The following is a 25,028-nucleotide window of genomic DNA, read 5'->3' as shown; positions in this document are numbered from 1 at the left end:
TGGTAAACACTTCTGAACAAATTTTCATGATGGCGCTTTTAAAACCCCCCTTCGGTAAAACTGGTAAATACTTCTGAACAAATTTTCATAATGGCGATTTGAAAACCCCCTTCGGTAAAACTGGTAAACACTTCTGAACAAATTTTCATAATGGCGCTTTTAAAACCCCCCTTCGGTAAATCTGGTAAATACTTCTGAACAAATTTTCATAATGGCGATTTGAAAACACCCCTTCGGTAAAACTGGTAAATACTTCTGAACAAATTTTCATAATGACGATTTGAAAACTTCTTAAAAAAAGATGCAGTTGGTACACCGTTCTAACTTTTTGAGCTCAAAGCATAAGAAACTATTAAAATGAACGACAAATTGCGTCAAAAATTGTTTGTTGAAAAGTCAACCAAGTCTGAAAAATACTCCGCACCCAAGTACTTCATCCTTTTTTGGAGTTCCTTTCTTCAAAGGATTTCTTTTTCGAAAAAATAATTCCGCGTTGTGTGGCCCCCCGCTTGTTACCCCCTCGTCGTTCAAACCGAAAATGTTCATAAATTAAATAAACTACTGAACTACTGTCATTCATAAACTACAGAACCAAAACGTATAGTACTGATAATTTCCGAGTTTTCGAAGAAAGTGAGGGATGTACATGCTTGAGGAATTTTTTTATGCAGATCATTTTCTGAAAGATTAGTTTTGATTGGATATCAAACCAGGATTATACGTGCTTCCAAGCGGATCAGTTAAGCGCTATCCTAAATGAAGTTCGATCCTGCGTAAACTCCTCGCTTAATAGTTTGGAGCTTTTATTTGTGATGTTGAAAGCGAAATACGAATCGTTTTCAAAAGCAAAATTTTTTCAAGTTTAACTCAATCCAAGTGGTCGAACTGTATTTTTATGCGATTCAATTTTCAACACTAAATACTTACATTGACCTTCCAATATTTATAGTTTATCAAAATTTTGTTATCAAATATCTGAAAGCCAGTTGAAGGCAGCCGGAATGATTGGAGCTTTGCCATGACATACGAGCAGTCTTGTTTTATAGCACTCAAACGAGTCCAACGCTTACTATATAGCGTCGGTAAAGTATGAAACAAAAAGCAAAAAGAGTTTAGTATACAGAGGTTAAAAACATGCGCATCGTTGAAGAGGCTTACTATTTTTTTTCAGGTCGACCAAATTGATTTTCTGAGCTCTCCTAAATCACTATAAAGACCATATTTTGGCCAAATTTTCTGCGCCGCAGGCCAAGTTTTGAAAGAAAAACGGGCCCAAAGAAGGCGTTTTTAGGCAATTTTTGGAAAATTATGACCACAAAATTGCGTTTTTTTCGGAGCGCGCTCCCACCTCAAAAATAGTATATATTGGCGCTGGAGGCGCTTTTAGAAAAGCTTTAGGGCCCGTCACCAAAAATGGTTTTCAAGATCTACAAACACAATAGTTCTCTAATTGTCTGGAAGATCGGAATATCGAATCTTTTATATTATCAATATTTTGGAATATTGAAACTTGTAGTCGCTGAATAAGCTGATGACTGCATCATTGAATTAGTTGCCTCTCTAGTTCAAGACTAGTTAGTTGCCTTCATGACTAGCTGCCTATATGAAGACATCAGCTTAGTTACTTCTCATCAACAACAAGTTTGGACACGTGTTGAGCTCCAGATCTTGTTTCTGTATTATGTCAAATTGAAAGCGCTCTCTCGAATCCTTCGTTTTGCAATATATCTATTTACGTTTTCTCTGTCGGACTTTATTTTGGAGAAAACAAATTTTGCACATTTATTGAGATTTCTTGAGAAAATTGTTTTTTTTTGCGGATCTCTAACTTTTTATTTTGTCGTTTTTTTGAAGGAAGGACAACAACTGGCAGTCCTTGTTTCAAATTTGTACAATTTTGTTTTTAGCATCTTTTGTACATTTTTTAAATTAAGTTTTCCGAAGAAAAAAAAGATTGGAAGTTCAATCGAGTTCAGTTATTCCTGTTAAATGTTAATTAAATACTATTAAACAAAGTTTTTAGTCAGCTAGTTCACGGTAGTTTAAGGGCAGTTTTTGCTGAGATGGCTGATTTAACTCAATCGTGCTGAAAATATAGAGAAAAAAAAGATAGGCTAATTTTTAAAATTGTTCTATTTGATGATTGTGTTTTAAAGGTCAAATGTGGAAAATAAAGTTATCAAGAAATATACTGTTTTCCTTTTTCAGACTAAATCCCATTATTTTAAGAACTTTTTCTAATTTATGGCCTTGTGGCGTATTTTGTGGCGTTTTACAATTCATTTTAGCAGTTTTCTAGCTTATTAAATTGCCACTAGAAGCAGGCTAGAAGAGTACTTTCTTCCTATAAGTTTGATTTTTATTGCCATTTTTGTCTCGTAATGCTGGATTAACTAAATCTTGCGGAGTAAAACAATCAGTTTCAACATACTCTTAAGCAACACTCAAGTAAAATAATCTTGCGAATCTCTAAACGTCTCTTAGTTGACCATGGAGATTCTGTCTGTACCAATAATTTTTGTAAAAATTTAATTGTTTGACGTTTATTTGACCTTTCGTACTTTCTGAAATTATGAGCTCACTTAATTTTATTTTAAGATTCTAAGATGTTGTTTTTATAATTACGAGCGTTAAAAAACATGTTTTGAGTGCAATGAGTTTTGAAAGTATTGAAATGACACAAAATTAATTCCATATTCTTAAATCAGTGAGAACCCTTACTTTAAACGAGCAACAATCAGATTATTAAACTTAAACAGCTTGGGACACTCAAGTTTGCCCCTCCTTTGTCGAATTAAACTATTTTTCTAGTATCTCAACAAGTTCTTCGTTCGCTAAACCCATCCACTTTATCTCCGTTCTAATTTGTTCTGAAGACAGCAAAAAATATATCAACAATGCTTCTTTTTCTGACAATACAGATTTGTTGTTTGAAAACGGTTTTAGGTGAAGTTTGCTTTATTTACTTTTAAATATTGAGTTTGAATATAAAAATTATTTTCTTTGTTTTTTTTTATAAATGCAAGGGTGGTTCAAACTTTATGCAGTACTTTGTTTGGAGAAAATGAGATATCAACTACGAAATAATTTTGAAAAACAAGCAAAAGTTTGTACAAAAGTCAAAAATAAGAATTGAGTTGTGGAATAAATTACGTAAAATCTGGTGAGAAACGGTAGTAGCACTCAGTCAACTTCCCTCATGGAGCAAGGGCAGCAACGGAGTACCATTGTTTCAAAGTCAATATTATTTTCGAATGAGCGGTTTGGTTCAAATTTTAGTTAAATTTTTGAAAAAAAGTAAAAAAAAACTATGTCAACTAGTTGCAGTTTCATTGGCAATTTTTTGCGCAACGGCTGAATAAATTGAGTTTTGAAAAGAGAAAATCAATAGGGCCAGCCTCAGAAGCCATTTTAACATTCGATGTATGTTTATATCTTTACATTTGTAACAAATTGAACGCTGCAATTTAGTTCTTCTTGTTTTGTAATCAGTCGTTCAAAATTGAAGCAAGATTGTTAATTTCTCCTTTTTTTTCAATCCTTTGATGAGGAATTTTGATGAGGTTTTAAGTATATTTGAATTTTTTAACATTATAAATTTTTTCATTTATTTTCGTTAAAATTAAAGAAATTTAGCTTAATTAAATTCATATGACTAACCTGAAAACCAATTTTTGTTCCCTAAATGAGTTTTGATTTAAATTAACGGCAATATTTTGCTGGCAGACTTAATCTCTCACAGTATAAAACTCCACATAAAAATTGCCCCCACGGACATTATCTACCAGTTTGCAGTTTAAAACCCCCACATTAGAATCGGACAAGAATGCGAACTGAGAAAATAATTCATCAAGTGAAAAACACAAATTAAAAAACAAAGCGAAAACAGAACAAGGCCGCTTGAAGGAGGGCAAAACCTTGAGTGTTCCGACTGCTCTTCAACATCTATAAAAAAATTTTGTCGTTAAAAAATTTGATGAAATTTACAAAATAGTTAAATAAACAAAAATTTCCCTTTTTCAAAGTTTTTTGTAAACATCATTCCACTGCTCGCTATAAAAAGTACAAAGTGATATATTTATCATACAGCGAAGTATTAAGTAGACTAAGCAGCATGTGCCTCAGTTCATAAACGAGCATTTTCGATTACGCGTCAGTAGTACAAAATATATCACGCGTTAATTATCCCAAATCCTGATAACTGTACCAAAAAAGATCGCAGGTGAAATGTTTTTTCTTTTATAAATTTGAGCTCAGAACAGCAATTTTTTTAATGGTTAAAAAAAATTCCGTCAAAATTGCTAAGTAAAAAGCCGAAATTTGAAAAAAAAAACACCCCGAGCACAAATATTCCATCATTTTTTTTTGAAAGTCGGAAAAACAAGACTGCTCATATACCAGGGTAAAGCCCAGAGTGTTTTGATTTAACTTTCAGGCCAATTAAACAAGTTTTTGGTCAAATAGATGACAAAATATTTATCGTGTCGTTTACGCGTGTTATTGAAATAGAGGAACGCAATAAATTTATCTTAGAAGTTATTCGTCTTAAATTGGACAAATTCAAGTTTTTCAAACATCCACAAAATTACAAAAATTACCACAAAGAAAACACTTTTTCAAATTTTAAGTTTGGGCTCAACACAATTCTATTTTTTTGTTGGCATAGAAAAATTTGTCGAAAAGATTTAATTAAAAAGATTTTTGTCGCATCTGATTTATACAATTGAATTCCCAACATGGGGATTTTTCCTAGAGGGTTTTGGTATTATGGGTGATTACATTCTGTAAAGTTTAATACTAGACGACATACGTCTGTTTTTATATTACTCTGAAGCTTCCACTTCTGCTAAGCGCATCAAATTCTTCTCTCTCTTTTGCTTTATGCTGTTAAAAAATAGTAGTAAGAAATTCCTAGCTGCATAAAGTTCAGATTTTAGAAAAATTACTTTTGGTGTGCGATATATTTCGTTCTGTCAAAGCGAGAACGGCGCTTTAACTTTAAACATTGTTCCAAGTTTAGAATAGAGAAATGAACATTTGCGCTCAGTGTGGGCTTTTTTTCAGACAAATGTCAACTTTTTGATTATAAACATTTGATGAAAGATTGTTCAACATCTGATAAATAGTGAAACCCTGAGATCAAGCGTGGAAAAAGTTCACCTGTCATCATTTTTTTGGTAAAGTTATGGCTTTTTGAAAAATTTATTACAACACTTGTACTCTACATAGCGTTTTGAGTGATATTTTAAAAAAGTATCTGAAATTTTGTCTTTGAAACTTTTCAAATTTTTGAGTTTCTCAACTGATGACTTATTCCTTAGACGATCAGTCTTGTTACTCTTAAAACTTTCAGCATTAATTTGTCAGTTGATGTATTCAAGCTAATAGTTTTTTGCTAACAATAAAAGCTTTGAATTTTATTTAGTACTATAATTATATTTATGCTAACAGCAAGTAAGTTCCAACTACGCCAATTGATTTTGTTGTTTTTATCTTTGGTATGGCGGTGTATTTCTCATTTGTCGCATGCTCCTGGCAGTCTTGCCTATTCTGTGATGATGACAAGAGATTACACATATGGCAATGATACCCACTACTGACCCCGTCACTATCAGCGCAGCAACTGATCCCTTCAATTTACCCACTCCTGTAAACAGAAAAAATAGCTCTCATAGTTTTTTCGACAGTAATGAAAAACATATGTTGTAACTCATATGAGCGAAACAGACTAGAAGTGACCTTGATGTTCGTTGTAAATGTTTCTGCTTATGATAAAGCTTTACACACAGTGGTTTGACATCTTTTATGGGCGCGAGGCTTAAAAGTTTTCTGAAGTTAACCCTTAAACTTATTAATAAGAGAAGCGTTCACCCCAATCAAAAAATTATTTGAAAACTTTAAATCTCAAAAAAATGCAAAATTGGTCAAAATTGCACTAGCAATCACATTTGACATTAAAATGAAAAATATCTTGTACTGTATGTATGCACACAGTTTGATTTCAGAATTTCGTCATTGTAACATTAAATTTTGTAAGCGTAATTTCACTTTCCTGATTTGCTACGATTCTTGCTATTTGAAGCATTCTTGCTAGCCTAGTTTGAAAATGAAGCATGGGCGTGACTTTTTAGTAGCAGTAAAATTTGGCTTTACAAATGATTTTTAACAGAAGGATTTCAGTTGGTGACAGTTTTTGACTTGATGGTATGCGTCAAAGTGTTTTCACAAAACATGAGATTACACTTGAGTATTGTTCCAGATTTCAAAAGAGTTGCAAAAAGTAATCAAAGAAAATGATATGTGTTAGTAGCCAGTTTTGAAGATTTGTTCATATCTTTTGGAACACCGCATTCGCCTTGTATGTCTTAGAGACTATTGTGGCTAGAATCCGGAGATATTTGTTGCCAACATAAAGTTCTGTCAACTTTGTTATTAATATTGAAATTCAATATTTACTCATTATCACTTATAAGTGAAGTGTTTGTTTTGTTAATATATTTTTTTCTTGTGCTTTTTTAAAAAATGTTATGGAGAATCCTCTGCCATTTTATGGTTTCCAGCAACAAGAATCCAAATCATTATCAAAGCATTCAAGCTTGGTATCTTAATGATGGAGTCATTGTACTTAGCTCTTCTTTAAGAAGGTATCTGTCCTATGAGCTTTTGTAGTATTTTTAGTAACTTAATGGAGGTTTTTATAAAAAATGATCGGGTAATATCAGCGTAAGTGTAAGCGGCAATATCAACCGGTTCATAAATCAAAATAAAGTAAATTGAGGCAGGTTAATGTTTACGCTGCTAGATGTCATGTATAACCTTTTTTCTACTTTATAAAGCGCATAGGTAAAACTCATCAAATAAATAAATTTAATCTGTGAAACTATCGGTTAGACTATAAAATTGATGTTTTTGTACTGCAAGATGGTACAGGACGGCCGAGCGGAACAATATCATAAATTTTGCTGAAAAATTTCTACAAAATAAAGCAAAATTTTATAGGATTTCAGATATTTCATGGCCAAATTGATGCAAAAAAATCAAAAAGTGGGTCAAAATGGAGAAAATTTCATTTTATGAAACTGATTGCATTTATTTCTGTGTGCCTCAGCTAAAACACATAACTCAGATTTTGTAAGGATACAACTATAGGTATGAAATTACGCTGAATTGAATTAATTTCAGATCACATTGTTTTTGGTAAGCATATGAAAAAAGGTAGTTTTTGGTAAGCATTGTTTTCTAACTATTGCATAGTTTTATCTCAAATTTTTTATTCTTTTCTTGCAAAGTTTTTTGAGCATACAATTTAAAAAGATGTTTTTTGCTTGGCATCTACTATAAACTGTTTGGATCAATCAGCTTGCCTTAAGTTTGATTTGAATGATTTCTGAGTTGTATTAGTTCGGTTTCTACGCTAACAATTAAATGAAATTAAGTTTGATTGTTTCAGGCCGACTTCTTTCATGGCTCAGTAATAACATGAAAAAATTAAATGTAATAAAAAAATGTTTTTTTTTTAATTTGACACTTTTTGTGAAAGCAACGGTTTCTACGGTAACAATTAAATGAAATTAAATTTGATTCTTTCAGGTGGACTTGTTTCCTGACTATTTAAAAAAATTGTCTGCGTTTTTTCTAGCTAGTATCGAAATATTAAAACCAATTATGTTGTTTCTATTCAATTTGGAATGCTTTCTAGGTCAAAGTTATTAGCGGCTAACGAATTAAGAATTCAAGGAATGGTCGGTTAAATGTCCCAAATTGTCAAATTTCAAATCAATTAAACTCTACAAATATAAAACAAGTGAAAGATATTTTTGAGTTTGAGCTGAGGATAACATTTTTGATAGAAATTCTTTGGTCTTAATTCCCGTCACAAATAGTTCAAAGTTTACATAACATCTTCAACGTACCCCAATTGGCTATATCCAAATCCGCAAGAGAAGTTGCGGCTGTTTAAATTGCTATAGTTTGGAGCTTAGGGCATCGTTATTTTTAACAATCTAAAAAAAGTTCTGTCGGATATCTAAAGCTCGAAAACATATTGAACACATGTGTTTCCCGCATAATGATTGCTTTTTCTGAAGCCAATGATAAACACTAACCATGTAAAGCTACGGCAGTTGATTGTCTTGATTTTTGGCAAAGATTGTGCACGTTGAGCAAACTGAAACAGACATAAGTATTTAAAATTAACGAGCAAAATCGTCTCTGATAATTGCTGATTTGAGGTTTATTAATTGACACTAATTTTAAAGTAGGAGTTGATTTGAATTATAAAAAGAACAAAACTGCTCGTATCAGGGCTGCGAAGCCCTGAATGTTCCGACTGCCTTTTAAGGTTTATGGAGCAGTAATAACATACAAAAAATTTCATAAAATAAAATGAAATTTTTTTTTTCTAAAATTGGATTTTTTTGAAACTCATCCACCCACACGCCATATAAAGTACAAAAGGATAGATTTCGCTCTTTGTAAGTAACAAATCAATTACTGCAAATAAGCTTCTTTCAACCAATTTGGAACGATTTCTAAGGCGGATTAAATCTCCGCTTACGCGTTAATAGCGCGAAATATATCGCGCGTTAATTGTCCCAAATTGGTCAAAATGGCAATCTTTAAACCCCCATAACTTTACAAAAAATAATCACAGGTGAAATATCTTTTCAAATTTAAGCTCAGGACAACAATACTTTTTGAATGATATAAAAAAATTCTGTCAAAAATGGCTAGTTAAAAAGTCGAAATTTGTCTGAAGAAAAAAAAACCCACCCCGAGCACAAATATTCCGTTACTTTCGTATCGAAAGTCGGAACAACAAGACTGCTCGTATCAGGTCGAAGCCCTGAATGTTCCGACTGCCTCTTAAGGTCTATGATGCAGTAATAAAATGAAAAAATTAAATGTAAAAAAAAGGATTTTTTTCTTCTAAATTTGACATTTTTTGTAAAGTTTCTCCCCCACACGCCATATAAAGTACAAAGTGATAAATTTTGCTCCTAGTAACAAATCAATTATGGCAAGTTAGAGTTTTTCAACCAGTTTGGAACAATTTGTGAGATTAATTCTTCGCTTACTCGTTAATAGCGCGAATTATATACCGCGTTAATTGTCCCAAATTGGCCAAAGTGGCAATATTCAAACCCCCATAACTTTACCAAAAATGATCACAGGTAAAATATCTTTTCAAATTTAAGCTCACGATAACAATATCTTTCGAATGATTTAAAAAATTCCGTAAAAAATAGCTAGTTAAAAAGTGGAAATTTGTCTGAAGAAAAAAAACCCACCCCGAGCACAAATATTCCGTTACTTTCGTATCGAAAGTCGGAAGTGTAAACTTTTTAGTTTAAAACTTGTATAAAAATTCCAAAAAAGAACGCGGGCTTTTTAAAATTTCACCACCTCTGATAACTTCTATCAATGATCTATTTGAAGCTGGGTTCAAAACAAGCAAAACAAATGCAGTAATTAACTCACAACAGTCTCTCAAGCATCCTTATCCTACCCTTATCCTTATCCTCGTATTTTTCAACCTAGATTTTGTAGAATGATTTTAACGCACTTGAAAACTTTTAAAACATTGCATCAAAAAACCTTTATTGAATTTTACTGTAGTTAAAAATTGAAAAACATTGGTTCAAACCAGCCCTTGAGCGGCATTTCCACGCAAACACATCCCTTTTGCAAGAAAAAAAAACTTTTCTGTAGGAAAAAGTAGCTTTTCTGTATCCCAATTCTTACCTTTCCGAACAGATAGGTATTGCAACCGCTAAAGTTTTGTCTCGTGAGAAGGTTACACGTTATTTAGAGATGATGTATTTCAAATGGCGCATTATATTCTGCGCATTTGGCGAAGATATAACTCCCATTATGCATCGAACAAGGCCAAATATCTAGCTTTTTTGAGTCATCTGAATTCCATTCATACTCTCAATGGTGCAGGTAGGGAAAATACAAGATTTTGTGGAAATTTTACTATTTCAAAAAAAAAATTACCGGCTTCTTGAATTTTTGTTGGGTTGATTTGCCTCATTGTTATCATAGTATTTTATAATGTACGGATGGCGTAAAACTGGCACGTTTTGTTCCAATATAAGTAATCGATTCGAGCTCTGGGCTGACAAAATATTGTATTCTGGCTCTTCCAAGTTTTTTCCAAGATTTTCGCAACTCCGCGTGCTCAGTTTAAGCCAGCCAAGTTTATTTAAGCCAGCTAATTAGGGTGGAAATCCAGTTAAATGCCAAAGTTTTGCTGAATCTCGTCTCCTACTGATTTTTAAATTGAATTAACAACGGATTGGTTTCCACTTGGTTTATTCAACAGCCGCTCAATTTAAGCTGGTTCCTGCATCTAGGCAATGATTTTTACCTTCATATATTTCATCAATTTTGAGCAATAGACTAGGAACTTGACATTCGAATGATAATTTCATCATTAAAATATAGATTATTCTAGAACAAAATTGTCATATGAGTGTGAACAATTGCAATTCACGCATGCTGCTCTGTAATTGGTTGGAAAAGGATCGAGCACACCAGCAGAGCTTGTTTTTAGTACAGCTGGTGTTGTGGTGACAAAAAAACGCAGTTTGTTATCTGGGGAGCATGTTGATATGCAAATCTTCATGTGCGATAATTGGGATTTCTTAACTACGTGACTCAAAATTGAATATTTTATTTATTTTTTTTTGCGAAGGTTCCAGTTTTTCGTGAAAAAAAAATTACTGCTCAGAATTTTGGGAAGTTCAACATTCGAATGAACGTTCGAATGTTCGTGTCAAACGTTCGAACTCTTGATTCGAACATTTGTTGCAACACTAGGCCGGTCCGAGGTGCTGACCTTTCCGAACTGACCTGTCTGTTGGCGCATTGAATCTGCCAGTCTGTAGTTTGCACCTGATTGAACTGGGATTCGTGAACAACTCTGTGGCCTTGAGCCACCTCTGGAAGTCATTCAGACCACACACACAATAAATTGACCTCTGCTGTCCCATCTGCAGTTTCACTGAGGCGTCTGGCTCGAATTCAAATCCGGCAATCTGGAAAATTATAAACAAATTACGTTTTTTTTGTTTTTTTTTATGAGTGCAACGGTCAGTATTTAAGTAGTAAGATTTGAGCGGCTGGAAATCATAAGCTAGAGCAGCCCAGTTAAAAATTCTCTGTAAGTATTTTTAAAGCATAGTAAATATTTCGAGCTGAGACTCTATACATGAAAAATTACAGGTTTTTGACAAAGTTCACCGATTTTCTAGGAATAAGGCTGGAATTCAGCAATTATCGGCTCGTAGAACTAGTGAAATCCAGAAAACAATCTTGAAAAAATAAAAATCTAAAACTAAAAATACAAATTAGAAACAAAACAAAAATACTCACTAAAATACCTAAGCTGTTTAATTATTTTAAAGCAATAAACCATTGCATTGCGTAAATAACATTTAGAAACATAATCTAATTTCAGAAGCAATGACAAAAACGTTCAACCATGAAGATTTTTGCAAACTTTGACTGAACTATCGGCTAGATGACGTTGAAAAATCAGACAATTATTTGGAACCTAAGAACCATTTAGTTTTTTAACACTTTTTCATTATGAGCGTCAGATTTGGCAAGAACAGATAACTTAAAAAAATTTCTTATATATTTTGCGTATGAAACGTTAAATGAAGTGTATATTTAATTTATCATTTTGACTTAAAATTGTTTTGCTGCTGAGTACATTTTAAAAAAATTTCCTGTCGTCGATATGAAGTGATTGCTAAAATGTTTTCTCTTTTAGCAATTAGGTTGCCTCAATACACTTTTTATGAATCATTTTGCCACTCCGGCTAGGTATGACTAGCAAAATGGTGAAAAGAAACATCTATTGCCCCGAACTGTCTAATTTTAAGCCCTCAAAACATAAGAAAAAGTATCGCACACAGCAGTGGTTTTTCTTTTTGAGCGCAATACAATAAAATCTTGACTTTTTTCAAATTACTGTCATGAAAAAATTTGTCTGAAATACACAACCATTTGTCTGAAGCATAATTTTTGTCACCTCTTTTGTTAGTTGGAAAGTTCGCTGATTTTAATAGTATTAAATTAACTAACAAAAATATGGATTTAAAAGCAACATCCTTAAAAATATTTGTTTTCTTCTCCTCTGCAACGTGTATTTAGCAAAATGGTCAAAAGGGAGCAAAATCTGTCCCAAATTGGCAAACTTTGAGCCCTCAAAACGTAAAAAAAAAGTTTTGATTTTGAGCTCAATCTATCACATCAGTTTTTTTTAAAACGTTTCTTTTTCAGAATTCCGTCAAGAGTTCTTAATGAAAAGTCGAAGTTCGTCTGCAATACACAATTAGCCATCTGAAGCATAAACTATTTGTCACCTTTTTCGTAAGTCGCAAACTTCGTTGAAGTTATCCGTAGTCAATTATTTAACAAGATATATGCATTTAGTATCAATAATCTTAGAATTGTCAAGTGTTTTTACTTGAAAAAACATGTATTTTCATTTGAATTAACACTTGTTTTAATACCACGTGAATTCAACTAAGGCAATTCAATTTTCAAGAAAAAATTGGTGATTTGGCTATTCATATTAAAACTATTCTTGCATGATTCTCTCGAGCATTTATAAAATAAGTAGGCCGTAACGCCGATGTCTTACAGTGTAAAATCTTGCGAGAAAATTACAAGATCTCTTGTCGAATGAAGATCTCATAATACATATCTTGAACGCAAAGGTTTTACAAGATCTCATTAGATAGCTCATCCTGGTCAACTAGGGAGGAGTCAAAAAGACATCAATTTTCTTCGTAAAATTATCTCATTTTGTAGACTGTAGGTTATCTTTATCTTAGCATAGTCGAGACTTGAAGCCAATTGAAAATTTGTATTAATGTCCTCAAAATTGTCTATTTCTCTGTTTAACAATGTTTGATTTACAGTTCAAAACTTGCAAGATTCTTGCAAGACTCTTAAAATGGCCACCACCGAAGAAGAAAGCTTTTCGGTGTTCCGATGATTCAGTTTTTTGGTGTAATGTGAAAGAAAAACTAACGGAATAAAAACTTACGCGAAAATAATATCTTGCAAGATTCCTGCAAGATTCTGCATTTCCAATTTGAGAATGCAATTCTTGCTAGTTTCTTTCGAGTTTCTTAAGATATGCATTCCTTCTTAAGAATAAAGCAGATTTGCAGTCCTTATTCCGAGTACATCTAATATTCTCATGTCTGTGAACAGAAATTCAAAATACAAAATCATCCACCCAGTGCTTTATATAAATTCAACCCAGGTTGAAGTCCCACCGTTAATTATCGCTTTTTCTGTAGTATCCCAGTGATTGTTATTTTCCAGCGCTAATTCATGTCGAATTCTTTGCATAGCTAAACTTTTTGCATAGCTAAACATGTGATATTTCAGAGCTATTTCAGTAATGATTCTGTAGAAATCAGCGGTAAAACTTATGAAATTTTAACTCTTTCTGGTAGCTTTGATATAAGAGTTTTAGTTGATAAGCCTTTTTTCTTGAGTAAATCTAAAGCTTGATGGCGCAGAGGTTTCATACAAGTTTACAAAGCTCATTGTTGCGGGATCGAACGCCCGGTGTTGAATATTTTTGCTCATTTTGATAGCTTATCGCTGTTTCATCGCTGAAAGTTAGCCAAATTAGCGATAATCTGGCAATGAACATCGATAATTTGTCCATGGCGATCGCTGTGTTTTTCACTTTTTTATCGCTCATTTTCAATCTGCGCTCAACCCGGGAAGTTAATCGTCGCATTTCGCTTTTAAATAAACCGTAATCAAGCATCTAAACAATAAAAACTTATAAATCAAATTTAATTTCGTTGGGGAAAAACATCCAATTTTATACTAAAAAAGATAATCTACTGGAACTTTCCAACTCGATTACTTTTAGGATAATAATTTTGGCCCTAACTCGGTTCCCGTAGAGGCCTTTTTTTGCGGAGGCAAACTTTTTAATATAAAAAATGTATCATTCAGTTTAAAATTATTATTAATATAAAGTGTCTAGTTTATTTTGAGAGTAGACATAGATCAAGCAGATCAACTGATCTCCTTATCTACCCTTTCCAAGGGTTTCATACCTTCAGTCTTTTGTTTTGTTCTGTTATGTAATTTATACTCTTGGATAAATTAGTTCTTCTTCTTCTTTTGTTTATTCATTAAGATCATAAACGCAACCAAAAATTCATTTCAAATTTTGCTTGGCGAGACAAGGAAACAGCTACTACGCAAAATCAAGATTTTAGAAAATATTAGAATTTGTTAAAAATGGTGAAATAATTTCCTTTGATATAACACTTGGCTAGGGAGTGACGACAATAGGGTTCCTTAATGCTTTTACTCGGAAAAAAATGTCAATAAGTATAGCCTCCCTATCAAGTTCATTACATGATTACACTCTCACGAAGCTTTCCACTTAACGCAAAATTGCCTGCTGAATTGCTTAGATCAATCCATAGATTTTTTCCCGGGTCGAGGTCCGTGACTTAAGAAAAGGCAGGCGCGACCCAATTTTTGCAATTCCAGGCCGGCGCTACTTTATATTGTCAATTCCAGACCGGCGCGACCGAAACTTGGCAATTGAAGACCGTTGGACAATTCAAACTACCGTCGGGACCGGCGCGACCTTAGGTAATGGCGCGACCCGCGCGACTGAAAGTTTTCAATTTCAGACCGGCGCGACTGAGAATAAACCGCCGTGACATGCGCGACTGAACACAATACCAAACGTATTTTCTTAAGTCGCGCCGTCGATCTTATCTTAAGTCGCACCGCTTAAGTCTTTTCCTAAGTCGCGCCGCTTCGGTCTTTTCACAAGTCGCGCAGCTTAGGTCTTTTCTCAAGTCGCGCCGCTAACGTCTTTTCTTAAGTTGCGCCGCCAGTTTTATCTTAAGTCGCAATTGCTGGCAACTCGAATTTACTCGTGAATGGTTTCATTTTTTCGACAATATTGGTTTATCCCTGAATGTTATCCTTGAACAAATCGAGTCTGACCAGCTATCGTTTGCGTACACATGTATCATTTTAATCTTCTTTTTTGAATATTTAGAACTTTTAGCGAACCTCGAATCAATTATGAGGTTTTTGGAAGCCTTTGTAAAATCGAAATTCAAGTCACGCAATTTTTTTTACAAGAAAAACACATCTTAACAGATTTTATTAATAGAATCATTCGAACCAATTAAGCAAGCTCCTTCTGAACCAAGTTAGGCAGAAGATCGTTCACTTGTTCGATATTATTCATTAAGAAGGCGAATCCCACAGATTTGTGTATATTAGGTTTAGAATATAATTAATTTTTTTTAATTAGCAAGTGGAACACTCGTTTCAAATGTTGGGGAGTTCACGCACAAAGACCTCGTCGGCACATAAAAAGTCCTGCGGAATTGCAACAATGAAAGATAGCAATTAGAGCTCGTTGATTCCGCAACTCGTTTGTAAACTCCGCAATTAATAGCGGATTCCGCATTTGTTAGTAGAAGCCGCAAACTGTAGATAAAATTTCCAGTTTTGTAAAGCTTTAAGCGTTGAGCTATAGCAGCTGAAAAGTGAACAATGTAAAGCTAATTAGAAAAAAAATCAAGGGAGGAAATAAATATTTTAATCATAAACGTACCACTCTAAATACCAAAATATGTATGAAAGGGAAACATTTATTTTGAACTTTTACTTTGTCTCTGAATACCAAAAATGCATATGTGACGAAAAGCATATAAAAACAAGACTGCTCGTATCAAGGCGCAGCCCTGAATGTTCCGACTGCCTTCTAAGATCTATGGAACAGTAATAACTTGAAAAATCTAAATGTTATAAAATAAAATGAAACTTTTTTAATTTGAGATTTTTTGTGGAAATTATATCCACACACGCCATACAATAACTACAAAGTGATAAATTTTGCTCCTCCTAACCAACAAAATGGCAAAAATGGCTAGTTAAAAAGTCGAAATTTGTCTGAAGAAAAAACCACCCCGAGCACAAATATTCCGTTACTTTTGTTGAGAAAGTCGGAACAATCAATACTTTGGTTCAGTTTTCTATGCAAAAAAATAAGAATATTGATGGATATCAAAGAAATTCTGTCTGAAAAAACGGTCAAACAAGTTTATTAAATAAGAGATAATTCGGCAAATAAGTTACGCGAACACAATTCCGATTACGCCTCGAGTTCCTGCAGCCGAATCCACTGCCAAGATGCTTTGGATTCTGCAGATTTTGCTGTCAGTTTCTTCAAAGTAGCTTTTTAAGCCTGGTTTGTAGTCTCACCATGTTTTAGCAGATTTTTGATATTTTTGATGTTTAATATTTTTTCTATTCCAAATTACATGTCATAAAATTGTTTATTTTATTCACGTTTTATTTTGCAAGATAATTCTGATTCATTAAATTGAAGAAATTAAAACCAAAATGAACAAATTAAAAAATATATTTTTCCTTCTTTATTTATCAACAACCATAATCTTCTTAAAAATGAACAGTAAAACTGAAGAATGAAGCCAACATGCCAAACGCTGAATTCAATTTTGCTTGAAAAAATCATTGCAAAGCCAAACTGTGAATTTTTGAAGTGTTTACATTTTCTGCGACAAAGCGGGCCAACGCTTTGTCATAGATTCTGCAACAAAACAGATGTTTGATATTTTTGCTGTTGCGGCAAACAATTTTTTGCCGAACCCATGGCAAAGCGTTGGTCCGCTTCGTCGCCGAAAATGCAAACATTTCCAAATTTCACAGGTTGGCTTCACAGTGATCTTTTTAAGCAAATTTGAACACAGCGTTTGACATGTTGGCTTAATTTTTGAATTTTACTGTTCGTTTTTGGTACGATCATGGTTGTTGATAAATTTAGAAGGAAATTTTGTTCACACTGGCCTTATTTTCTTCAATTTAGTGATTCAGAATTATCTCGCAAAAACGACTTTAATAAGATAAACCTTTTCATTTAGTTTAGCTTGGAACACAAAGTTTTGCCAAACTGTGCACACTGGATAGGCGCATAACTTGAGGTCTGTATCATCCTGAATTTCAGAAACCAGCCTTTAAACTTGCTCAAATTTTGTCGGAACCATCAAAAAAAATAAAAGAACAAAAGAAGAACAGAGGGAGCGTCCTTGTTGCGGAATCCGCTTGCAATTCACAAAACGCACAATTTGGCCTCGTAATGTGAAACGCATAAATACTCAAGATTTTTTGCAAGAAATTTAGAGTAAATTACTTGTTTATTTAAGCAATACTGACCTGTTTTATGTCGCCCAGAGTGATTGTTGTGATGCTGTTGTTGGCGAAGTTGATCTCCTTCATCCTCCACCACCCCTCGATCGAGTTCAACACCAGCAGGGAACTGATACTGTTCCCAGTCAACACTAGGTTTTTCAGATTGTCAACTGAACATACAACAAATCCGCTTCAAATCCGCTTCAAATCCGCTCAATGATCATCAAGTTATTAGCAGCCGATTGGCTGCAATCAGGGGCGGATTTAGGGGGGGGCGAGGGAGCGGACGCCCTGCCCCCCCCCCCTCAGGGATCCCACCCCTGCCAACCCAAAGGGTCCCCCCTTTGATACTTTTTCAGAAATCCATTTCTGGCCAACCGACCCTTAAAATTTTCTAAAGGCGCCTTCGGCGCCAATATATACTAACTTGTAGGGGAGCGCGCGCCAAAAAAACGCGATTTTTTTGTCAAAATTTTTCAAAAAGTGCCCAAAAACGGCTTTTTTTGACTGTTTTTTTAAAAATTTAAAATTGGCCAAAATAGGGGCAAAACAGTGCTTTGGATGAGCTCGAAAAATCAATTTGGTCGACCTAAAAAAAAAAAAAAGGTCGTCAAAATTTTGGAAATTTTTTTGAAAATCCGCCCCCCCCCCCCTCGAGAAAATCCTAGATCCGCCCCCTGGCTGCAATTAAAATTATATTCTTACGTAGCAGAATAAAATATAACCCACCAAGTTGTGTTCTTTTTTCCTCTCCTGCAATAATTCTTAACCGGAATTGGCTGGATTTTTAACGCTGCTGGGTCAAAAAACGACAATGCTGAGATGTGCAAACAACTTACATCTGTTCCTTGTTTTCAACTTTGAGTCAATGTAATTTTGCCACTTTTGTTTAAATGTGACATTTTTTTTACCATGAAATTTTTAGAAGAGGCGCTTTTTTAAGATGACGATTAATTTTTTTGGTTCCAAAGAAGCTACTTTAAAGTTCGGAAGCTCTCCATGTTATTTTTGCGCAGCCTTTAGTAATGCTGGTTTCTAATCAGCATGAATTTTATAATTGGTAAGGTTAATTGATAACGTTAACCAAAGTTACACCGCTTTTTTTGCTTCAGTAAATTTTAACCAAATTTGACAAACGTTTTTACAATAAAACAAGACTGCTCGTATCTGGGCGAAGCCCTGAATATTCCGACTGCCTTTTAAGGTTTATCGAGCAGTAATAACATAAAAAAAACTAACTAAATCTAATAAAATAAAATGAAAATTTTTTTTTCTCTAAAATTTGAAATTTCATACAAAAATCATCCCCCCACGCGCCATTTAAAGTACAAAAGGATAAATTTTGCTCCTTGTAACAAATCAATTATGGCAAATAGGCTTCTTTCAACCAATTTGGAACAATTTCTAAGACGGATTAAATCTCCGCTTACGCGTTAATAGCTCGAAATATATCGCGCGTTAATTGTCCCAAATAGGCCATAATGGCAATCTTTAAACCCCCATAATTTTACAAAAAATGATCACAGGTTAAATATCTTTTCAAATTTAAGCTCAGGACAACAATACGTTTCGAATGATAATAAAAATTCCGTCAAAAATGTCTAGTTAAAAAGTCGAAATTTGTCTGAAGAAAAAAAAAACCCACCCCGAGCACAAATATTCCATTACTTTCGTATCGAAAGTCGGAACAAAAACTCTGATAACAGGGATAAAGTCATTATTTTATGAATTCCCTTCATTTAATCTGAAAACTTTCCGAATAAAAAATCAAACTGTCAACAACTTTTTAACCTCCATCGCAAAATCTAGTGAATTTCAAATAAATTTTGTCTGAAAACGCTAGTCTTAAAAATTGGAAAAAAACTCATGATTAAAACAAAACAAAATAATTGGAACAAAAGACAGTATAAAATGGTTTTGTACGTTCGGCTCATTTCTTTCAAGTGAAATTGCAGTATTGTAATTTATCACAAATTAAAACAAGACTGCTCGTATCAGGGCGAAGCCCTGAATGTTCCGACTGCCTTTTAAGGTTTATGGAGCAGCAGTAATAACATAAAAAAATTAAATGAAAAAAAAACATAATGAAATTTTTTTTCTGTAAAATTTGAAATTTTTTTAATGAAAATCATCCCCCCACACGCCATATAAAGTACAAAAAGATAGATTTCGTTCCTTAAAACAAATCAATTATGGTAAATAAGCTTCGTTCAACCAATTTGGAACGATTTATAAGACGGATTAAATCTCCGCTTACGCGTTAATTGTGCGAATTATATCGCGCGTTAATTGTCCCAAATTGGTCAAAATGGTCAAAATGGCAATCTTTAAACCCACATAACTTTACGAAAAATGGTCACAGGTAAAATATCTTTTCAAATTTAAGCTCAAGATAACAATACCTTTTGAATCATATAAAAAAATTTCGTCAAAAATGGCTAGTTAAAAAGTCGAAATTTGTCTGAAGAAAAAAAAACCCACCCCGAGCACAAATATTCCGTTACTTTCGTATCGAAAGTCGGAACAAAAATTGCATGACTTACACTTGATTGGTTCTGCTGTTGTGTCTCTTTCGTCAAAGGTAAGCAGCATATTCACCAGCTCTAGTTTTTCCAGTTTTGGGAACTCATGGCTGAGATTTTTTAGCACTCGTAGCAATCCTTTGCCTGAAATATTCTCAAAACTCAAAAGAAAAATTTAAACTCTCAATCATGGTCAAAAAATTTTAAAAACTTTCATTAAACACACGTTTAAAACACATTGTAAACGGAAACTGTGTTTGAAACGCAAAGCAAAATCATGCTTCAAATTTTAATTGCTTCTTATCTTATTACTGCGTTGAAAAGCAAATATTGAAGAAAGTTACCAAAGTTGAAGCATGTGGCTTGCTTTTTTTCAATTAGACCATTTTGACACTTAAACTAACAGCTTAGGTTTAACACCGCAGCGTAAGCGACGAAATATCCTGGACACGAATAACCTGATATTTAAGTATGGGGTGTAAGTCTTGTTAATTTTTTTAATATAGTTAATTTGTTTCCCCAAAAAACGTCTTCAAATACTAGGCTGAGTGCCTTGTTAATTTTATTAAATGTACTTAAATTCTTTCTCAAAAAACTACTTCAAACACTTTAAAAGGCAGTCAGAATATCCACTAATCGGAGCAGTCTTGTTTTCTTTCTTTTTTCTGTTTTTATCATGTCCGGAACTATAAATGACATTTGGTATGTATTGTTCTACTTATTTAGGCAAGTTATAAGTTTTGACAAAATAGTGTCTAATTCAAGTTTAATAATTACAAAAAAACAACAGTTTATTTTTCAATTAAATGCACATGCTTAAAAGGTCTCAAAAACTTAGTTTTCATATTTTGTGAAAGCTTTATAGCTTGAAATTTTTTTTACAGAAGTTGGTGTGCGTTTTCTATTCTTTTTGAGAAGAAGGGACTTTGTGCACACTGCTCTTGTACCAGTTTGAGCAAGCTAACATTCAAAACATTTATAAAAAATGTTGTAAATTTTGTTATTATATGGGGCTTTGATTTTTGTCAGTTTAGACAATTGTTTATAACAAAAGTACAATAAATTTTCTATCAATCGGTAAGAGGCATTGTATTCAGAATCGGAAGTCATCCCAAATTATTTTGGACAAACTAATCGCACTTCGTATTGGTCAAATTATTCAGTGAAGCGATGCTAGATTTGAAACATAAAACGTTGAAATTTTTACATACTCTGTTGGGGAGGGAGGCAAATAGTCGAAAAAAATGAACACTTCAATTTTTTTCCTTCAATAATTTCATCTATTTACTTTAATCTACTGCAAAAAAAAACAAAGGCAGCCCGTCCGTATAAAGAATTTCGCCTTGATACGAGAAGTTTAATTAAAAGTTTTTTTTTGTTACCTTTTAAGCGTTTTTTTCAGCCAATCAGAAAAATCGTTTTATTGCTGCTCTACTGCCTAAAAATATCATTTTTTTAAGTGTTGATCTCTGGTTGTTCCATTTTTCGAAAGAATTAATGAAACACAATTGCTTGGGTACTTTTTTGTATTCTGACCAGAAGCGGATTTAGAGGGGGCGGGGGGGCGGACGCCCCCCCCCCCCTTCGTTGGAGATTCGAACACCTGCCGGCTCAAAGGGTCCCCCCTTTGTACTATTTTGAGATATCCTTTTTTGGCCGACTGACCTTAAAACTTTTCTAAAGGCGTCTTTGGCGCCAATACATACTAATTTTTAGGGGGGAGCGCGCGCCGTAAAAACGCAATTTTTTGGTCAAAATTTTCCAAAAAAAGCCTAATTTTTTTTTTTAATTTTGTACTCAAACGAACATTTTTCAAAAAACAAACTGCATGCAGTTCTTTTTGTGTGTATAACGCAGTCCTGGATGCCATAATATTGGATTTTTTCCTTTTCGCTGAATACTTTTTTTCAAAAACGCTAAAAACTCTTTTTTCTATTGTATGGCATGTTTATGTATGCCTTGATAAATGTTTGACAATTTAAAATTTAAAATTTAAAAATTTTCATTGTTGAAAACTTTTGCCAAAAATTAAAAGTTTGATAGTTTCCTTATATTATTAGTGTAAGACAGATTTTAGAGGTTTCAGGCCGTTTCCAAAGCATTTTTAATGCGAGACGGTCAAACCTTTGGTTACTCTACGTATGAGTCACTAAGGTTTTTGTTACTCGTATTTGGTTACGAACACAACTAAAAAGTTTTGAGAAATTGAAATGTAAAAAATCAGTTTTTTGGTTTAGTCATACAATTTTTATGCAATTTTCATCCAATTCTTCTGTAGATATGGAATTGCATGGAAAGTGTTGGACTAGCATTTTTCCCTAAACCAAAAAAACTGATTTTTTACATTTCAATTTCTCAAAACTTTTTAGTTGTGTTCGTAACCAAATCTGTAGTATAAAGGGTCCATTTCTTCAGCGGTGCTTTTTAACGAAGGAAACTTTCCGTATGCTGAAACCAAAAACTTTGAAAATCAACCATCCCAAAACTCATTGTACTTCAAGTATGACAAGATTACTCGTATTTATGCACAAAGCACTGTATATTCCACTTGCTCTTTGAAGCTACATAAAATCATTTTGGTTAGAAAACTGACAAAAAAGTTAATCATTTTAAAAAAATTTTCCCTTCAATTTCTCCCACACGCTAATGTGTACGAAAGGATGTATTGTATTTCTTGTCTGTTTTAATAAAAATACTAATCGATTTGCCTCAACTCAATTTGTAACGCATTAAGTTGCCGCTTATGCGTGTTATAAGAAGGCAATAAATCTCAAACAAGACTGCTCGTATCAGTCTTGGCCCTGATTTTCTTGAGTGGGGGGGGGGTCGGATTTTCGAAAAAAATGAAAATTTTGTAGACTTTTTTTCTAGGTCGACCAAATTGATTTTCTGAGCTCTGCCCAATCACTATAAAAGCCCCAATTTGACCAAATTTTTGGCGCCGCAGTCAAATTTTTGATAAAACCGGCCAAAAAAGGCGTTTATAGGCACTTTTTAGAAAATTTTGACCAAAAAATCGCGTTTTTTTGGCGCGCCCTCCCCCCTCAAAATTACTATATATTGGCGCCAAAGGCGCCTTTAGAAAAATATTAAGGCCAGTCAGCAAAAAGGCATGTCTCAAAATAGTACGAAAGGGTGACCCTTTGGTTCGGCAGGGGGTCAAATCCCTGAGGGGGGATGGGGCGTCCGCCTCCTGCCCCCTTCCCCCCTATATCAGATATTGCTGATTGTTCCGACTGCATTTTAATGTTTATGGAGCAGTAGTATTATGGAATAAAATAAAATTAAATTTTTTCAAAATAAAATTTGAATTTTTTTTGTAAAAACATCCCCCACACGCCATATCAAATAGAAAATGATACATTTTGCTCCTATTAACAATTCAATTATGGCATTTAAACTTCCTTGGACCAATTTTGAACCTCTTTTCAAGACGGTTTAAATCTCTGCCCATGCATAATTGTCCCAAACTGACCAAAATGGCAATCTTTAAACCGCCATAACTTTACGAAAAACGATCACTGGTGAAATATCTTTTCAAATTTAAGCTCAGGACAACAATAGCTTCCGAATGATCTTTAACAAAACCTGTCAAAATTGGTTAGCTAAAAAATCGAAAATCGGAACAAAAATATTCCGGAGCAATTTAGTCTCAACCAAAAGTTGGAACAGATGATCTTATAATATGTGCACAACAACACAAGTGACTTCAGGTAAAACCGACGATGTAATGACCAATTTTGCCTTTTGAACACATAAACAACTGACAGCACGGCAAATTGATTGTTAGGCAATGTGACATACAATCTTTTTATCATTGATTGCTTCACAAAATGAAATTCAATTTTTGTTCTTTTTTTTATCAGTATAATGAACAATTATAGCCACACCAATTATAAAAAGCACAATAATAATTTTTGATCTTAATGGGTTATAGGCAAAATAAACCAAAAGACACCCTAGAAAGCAGACCAGATCTGCAACAGGAGCAAAAAAAACGTGAACAATTTGAAAGTGCCTTGAAACTAATTTGTTATCAAAACTACTGAAAAGTATTCGTATTGGCGTTACACTGTATAACTTGCATGCTATTGCAATATAACACGGCATTTGTCACACAGTTAAAATATGGAATTTAAGCAAGCTGTTTAAGCTATGGAACTTTCAAACAATTCAAGTAGTTCAAAAAGTGAACCGGATGGCAAACAGTTTTTCTGTTAAAGCCTTTCAAGTGACTTCCAGATTTTTTTCTAGTTTTTTAATTAGTTTTTGTGCGCAAGCACAATAGTCAAAGTATGAAAGTCTTGAAATATTTCAGGTTTTCTCAACGATTGAATCGGTTTCAGAAAAGTTTCAGTTTTTCTAAGCAAACACTTAAAGCTATGAAACTTTGAATTATTTCAAGTTTTTCCATAGACTGAATCGGTTTGCGAGGAGTTGGTTTTTCTGAGCAAGCTTTTAAAGCAACGAAACTTTGAAATATTACAATTTTTTCATGGACTAAATCGTTTCGCGAAAAGCTTAAATTTTTTGAAGCACTCCCGTCAAATTATGAAACTCTGAAATAATTCAACTTTTTCATAGATTGAAACGGTTCTCGGAAAGCTAAAGATTTTCTAAACAAGCTTTTAAAGCTATGAAATTTTGAAATATTTTGAATTTGTTTTTTGGACTATTCGCTTTGCGAAAATTTTTGGTTTTTGTAAGCAAGTTTATAAAGCTACGAGTTTTTGACTTAATACAAGTTTTTTCATAGACCTAATCGGTTCGCCAAAAAAGTAAATTTTTAGAAGCACTCTAGTCAATTTATGAAACTCTGAAATATTTTCGTGATTGAAATAAGTTTTTTCGTGATTGAAACAGTTCGCGAAAAAATCTAGTTTTTCTAAGCAAGCTGTTAAAGCTATGAAACTTTGAAATGTTTCAATTTATTTCTTGGATCGAATCGGTATGCGAAAACTTCCAGTTTTTTAAGCAGGCTTCTCAAGCTATGAAACTTTAATTTATTACAAGTTATTTCATTAACTGAATCGGTTCGCGAAAAAGTTTTTGTACGCAAGCTTTTCAAGCTATGAAACGTCGAAATATTTCCAGTTATTTCATAGACCGAATCGGTTCGCAAATTTTTTTTTCTCAACATGGAGGTGGCTGTTTGTAAGTGATTTGTTTCAGACTGAAAGTTTGACAGTCCCAGTTCAAGACAAAAATTAGGCTGGTACTGTTTAGCCTTGAAGTTGGATCGAGTTAATCTTCTTCTGTTGGTTGCTC

General features: G+C 33.5%; 1 protein-coding gene across 1 annotated transcript in view; it reads right to left on the bottom strand.

Annotated features, from left to right (window-relative positions):
• Positions 1-5,413: 5,413 nt before the first annotated feature.
• Positions 5,414-25,028, bottom strand: part of LOC134841370 (uncharacterized) — a 28,700-nt gene continuing 9,085 nt past the window's right edge. The window contains exons 3-7 of the mRNA XM_063857307.1: positions 19,782-19,904; positions 17,263-17,408; positions 10,858-11,042; positions 8,106-8,167; positions 5,414-5,647 (exon numbers count right to left, since the gene is read on the bottom strand). Coding sequence (XP_063713377.1) covers positions 5,490-5,647; positions 8,106-8,167; positions 10,858-11,042; positions 17,263-17,408; positions 19,782-19,904 — 674 coding nt within the window. The 3' untranslated portion in view covers positions 5,414-5,489. The remainder of the gene's footprint in view (positions 5,648-8,105; positions 8,168-10,857; positions 11,043-17,262; positions 17,409-19,781; positions 19,905-25,028) is intronic.

This window comes from Symsagittifera roscoffensis, chromosome 3, assembly GCF_963678635.1.
Source record: "Symsagittifera roscoffensis chromosome 3, txSymRosc1.1, whole genome shotgun sequence".
Classification (NCBI taxonomy): Eukaryota; Metazoa; Xenacoelomorpha; order Acoela; family Convolutidae; genus Symsagittifera; species Symsagittifera roscoffensis.
Note: the sequence above shows the minus strand (reverse complement) of the source record. Positions and strands in the feature narration are given on the sequence as shown.